The sequence below is a fragment of the Apaloderma vittatum genome, unplaced genomic scaffold (genome assembly GCF_000703405.1).
Source record: "Apaloderma vittatum isolate BGI_N311 unplaced genomic scaffold, ASM70340v1 scaffold14090, whole genome shotgun sequence".
In the NCBI taxonomy this organism is placed as follows: domain Eukaryota; kingdom Metazoa; phylum Chordata; class Aves; order Trogoniformes; family Trogonidae; genus Apaloderma; species Apaloderma vittatum.
This window is the reverse complement of record NW_009692955.1, coordinates 1-4771: the sequence shown is the minus strand read 5'-3', so window position 1 is coordinate 4771 and position 4771 is coordinate 1. Positions and strand designations below refer to the sequence as shown.

Genomic DNA, 4771 nt, shown 5'->3' with positions numbered 1-4771 from the left:
ATGGTGACTGTGGTCTGTCATAGCCATCTTGGCTTTTGCTGCTGGCCAACTTCCTGGGTGTAACCAAGAAGTCCAGACCAGCTCAGGTCACAGATTCCCTGAATCTGCCTAGCAACAGCTCAGCTTGGGGAGGAAACACCTGCCACAGCTGCCCTAGGGGATCCTGCTCTGGCAGCGGGGTTGGACTAGATGATCTTTTGACGTCCCTTCCAACTCCTAACATTCTATGATTCTGTGATGATCAGTGGGGATTGCTGTCAATGGTGGGGGGAAGTTAGGTTTGATATTGGGCTTATATGTAGTTGTATAGAGTTCTTAATTTTTATCATTTCATCATTATTTCCATTATTGTTTCATTAAAGGTGTTCTAGTTTTTCTAACCTGTAAGTCTCGCTTCTTCATTCCCTTTTCCTTCCTGGTTGGGGGGGAGAGGGGGTTAGAGAATGTTTGTCCATGTTTAGTGGCTGGGCCAGCCCTAACCCCTGGCACTACTGCACTCTGATTAAGAGCTTTGTTTTGCAGCCTCCTCCTACCCAGAGAAGGTTCTACTACACCACTGCCCCAGCAGCATTAGGCCACTGGCAGTTCTTTGAGGGAGATGTTTTGCTTAAATGCAGCACAATGGTACAGACAATCTCACATGCACCACCCTGTGTGCTGCCTCGGAGAATGCTTTCAAAAAACCTGACCTTGAAGGGTTTATGTCAAGTGCTGTTTTGATAAAACCAGGAGCTGGCTCATTTATGAGGACTAAGGTCACATGGGTTTCTGTAGCATTCTGAGGCACCGAAATGACTATTCAAGACTTCACAACTAAACTTACTACTCTGTACTTACCCAGCTTGCACAAACATTAAAAGTTCTTCTATATTTTAAGCTGACCACTTCTTAAAAAATAACAACAAAAAAACCCCAGACGTACCTAGGAGACTGAAAATAGGAGGTTCTGGACAGGCAGAATAACATGCAAGAAGTGGAGGTGCTGTCAGCAAAAACATGTGACCTATTTTACTATTTTAAAACATGTGACCTATTTTACTGCAAAGGAATGTTGCTTTTGACTAAGGGGAGACCTCATCACTCCCTACAACTTCCTGAAAGGACACTGTAAATGGGTCGGTGCTGGTCTCTTCTCACAGGTAATTAGCGATAGAACAAGACGGAATGACTTCAAACTGCAAGAGAGGATGTTTACACGTTAGGGAAAAACGTTTTCACAGAAAGAGTAGTCAGACATTCAAACAGGCTGCCCAGGGAGGCGGTTCAGTCACCATCCCCAGATATGCTTAAAGGTCGTTTAGATGTGGTGTTGGGGAATATGGTTCAGAGCTGAGCTTTGTAGAGTAGGGTAAGCAGTTGGACTCTAGGATCCCAGGGGTCTTTTCCTACCTGAATGATTCTATAATACAGGTCAAAAGTAAATTTAAACATACCTGGCATAATGACCTTTATGAACTTGCAGAGCCATTCAGAATAACCAAAGTGATGCAATGGTGGTAATGCTGGAGTTGTAGTATTAGTAACAGTGAAAGAATACAGCTTGCTGCTTAATCTGTGTTTTCAGGTAGACCTGTTCAAGAGGAGCTTTAAATCCTTTCCCTTCTTTCTCTCAAGAAGTGTCAGATTTCTCCTCTGGAAGCCCACTGTTACTTGTTAAAAATACTCAAGCTGCCAACAGTTCAAAACCATTCCTAGAGCTGTCACCTCAAAAGGGACCAATCTGGATAAAACATACAGAATCTAAACCAAACAGCTGTGGAGGTACAGCCAATTGAGTATGCTATAAACTCAGCATCTGAAAATTTATACTATTAATTTCTGAAAATTTATCACACAGAGGAAGAGACAGCAATCCAGAGGCTACAGAGATTGACAAAATTCATTTATTCTCCCCCTTTTCTTGACTTTTCAAAGAAGCCCACCACAAATACCATTTAAGACAGAATATATTAGTGCACTACTGCTGTTAAAAACAAGCATGAAAAAACATACAGTTGAAGACAATATTCTGATACATCACTCATATTTGGCAAGAGTCCTTGTTACGATGGGACAGTGGAAGTAGAGCATACATTCAGTGATAGTTCCTTTGCCAGCTAATGAAGACATTAACTGAAATACTAAAACCAAAAACTGATCAGTGCATATGCCCTCTCTTTAAAAGGCAATCCAGCAATAACTAGGTAGTGTTTCTCACTGTCATGCAGGAATGATTGTGCTCTCTCTAGTCACTTGGTATTCTGTGTTTCCATGTTATTAAGGTGCTGGATGATGGCTGAGAGGTTTTGGGAAAATGAGACTGTTAAAGGTGAAAGCTCGGTTTATAAACATATTAATTTAGAGCATGCTATTTTAAATGTTATGCTTTTCCAGAAGGTTACCACCCTGGTTCTATGCCTTCATGTCTAACAGCTACAACATTCTTTTTCCCCCATAAAAAGAACTATTGTCAATGCACTATAATCAAAAATCAAGTTTTTACACCACCTATGTTAAATTCACCTGGTCTGGGTTAAGTGCGTAACACCATGTTAGAATATACCTAAAATAGGAGGTTTTAATTGACTATGCTGTAGCTTAAACAGCACTTTTCAGACACAACTGCATTATTTTTGAAATTTTAATATATCTCAATATCTTAAAAATATACAAATTAAAATAAATTATTCTTATATATTTCTTTATATCAAACAATCTTCAAAGTTAGAAAAAAACAGTCCAGAGGTAAATGTGTCATAGCCCACTACTCAAGAGTTTAAAGTGACTGACAATATTTGCAAAGAGTTAGCTTCTTTCAACATACGGTTTATTGCCACCTCTTCATTTATTACTTAGCTCACAGAAAGCAGAAGCGTCGACCGTTTTACTTCAGAAAAAGGTCTCTCGACAGAGTGGACAGGTGGATTTGTTGCTGGATGTGAACCACTTGTACTGAAAGAAAAATACAGCTGTTTAATACACAACTGCAAGATGAGTATCAGGCATGCTGACAATCAGGATTATTCGCCAATGAATGGAACTATCAAAACATGAACTATACTTAAAAAAACCAAGAAACAGTAAAAAAAACCCTTTCCACTTGTGTGCGTATGGGTGTGTATATATACATATTGGTATACGCATGCATACATGTTATAGATACACAATACTAAAATTTTATTCTAAATAATCTGACAGAAAGGAATCCTCATCCAGTCTCTTTTTAGAACTAAAAGCTAGCATTTGTAAAGCACCACCAGTTCCTTTATTGGATGGACACACAGATGCCAACCCACTACTCTGTAACCGTACAACCAATGCCTACGATGACTTCGATAAAGTTAAATGCAAATTTCCTGGATCAGCATGCTTTACTAAAAGGAGCATGATGCAAAAATGATTTTTAACCTTTTCTACTCCCGTATCTGAGCTGATAACAATAAGACACTGTTGCTACACCCTACATAGATGTAACGGCTTATGTCCTGGTGAACACAAAACCGACAGTGATTACACTGTGATTACCTCTTTCCTCACATGTTACACTTCAGCACAAAACCCAAACTAATAACTTACGAGTTCAGTTAATCCCCAACACCACAGCAACATAATGAAGAACTGATGGTATTACAGTGGAAGCTCCTGTTTCAAACTATAAATGGTATTTTGCCTATTCCAAAAGATTTAGTCTAGGTACTTACCAGGCAAGCCGAGTGAAACTTTTTCTTGCATGTTCTGCAAGCTTTTTTGGGAAGAGAATAGTTGGATCCATGAATGACTGAAAAGCAGATCATGCAATCTTCAACGCCCTCAAAACGTTTATCCACGTTATTTTTCCACAGAGATAAGCCTTCCATAATACTCCCATTCTAACAGAGGGAAAAGACCTGTTAACACTGTAGAATTCCTTCAGGATATCCTTACTGTTATGGATAAGCACATGAAGGAAACAAAGCCTGAAGACTTCATAATCGGAAATTATTATACACAGTATAGGCAGTGAAGAATTTATAAATCCAACACATGAAATACAGATGAGAGTCTCATCTACAGAAATGCAAGCATTCATCACAACAAAAGGAGTGCACTTGGGAGCACTTAAAAGGGGATTTGAAATTTTCAGTCACTGTTTTGTTTTGTTCTAACCACAGGTGATGCAGCTTCAGCAATCACCAATCTTCTAGAGAATTTCACATCCTGCGTTTTTGGTTTGGGTTTTTGTTTGTTGGGAATTTTTTGCAAATTATAGTTCAGATGGCATTGCCACATGGGGCAAACACTGGCCCATGTCTTAAGATATCTAAATTTCCAACTGTGGCTATGGATTTAGCAGGACTTATTACGCCAGTAATTTTACGTCTCCCTTTTGGCATATGGAGAAAACCAGATGGTAGAGAGGGACCAGTTCTATGAAGTCCTTTGAGATCTCCTGATGAGATCCATTATTCAGATCTAAATAATATTGCATTACTAAGAATATTTTCCTGTTGTCGGGACTCTCTAAGTTTTCCAAACTAGGGGCGTTCTCTACACTCACCTGATGTGTAAGATACGTGCTTAATTGTAGCATCCAGTTGCGCCACTGCTGTCCCGCCACACCAACCCTCTTTCCACTCTCAACTGTTATGGATCCCAGGGGGTAGTTTGATGGAAGCTGTATGATTAGTTCAATAAAGATATCATCAACTGAATAGGTGGCAATGACTTCCCGTGCTGCAGACCGAGCTTTTACCTGTGCAGAAGAGGCACCCATTAAAAAACTCCACAGAGAAATGCACACCATATATACATA

General features: G+C 39.6%; 1 protein-coding gene across 1 annotated transcript; it reads right to left on the bottom strand.

Moving 5' to 3' along the window:
* Window positions 1-2507: 2507 nt before the first annotated feature.
* Window positions 2508-4711, bottom strand: LOC104278461 (E3 ubiquitin-protein ligase listerin-like; the record flags this gene model as incomplete). Its single annotated transcript, XM_009875481.1, has 3 exons — window positions 2508-2931; window positions 3681-3848; window positions 4517-4711. Coding segments are annotated over 3 exons (426 nt in total), but the record flags the coding sequence as incomplete, so codon positions are not given.
* Window positions 4712-4771: the final 60 nt, after the last annotated feature.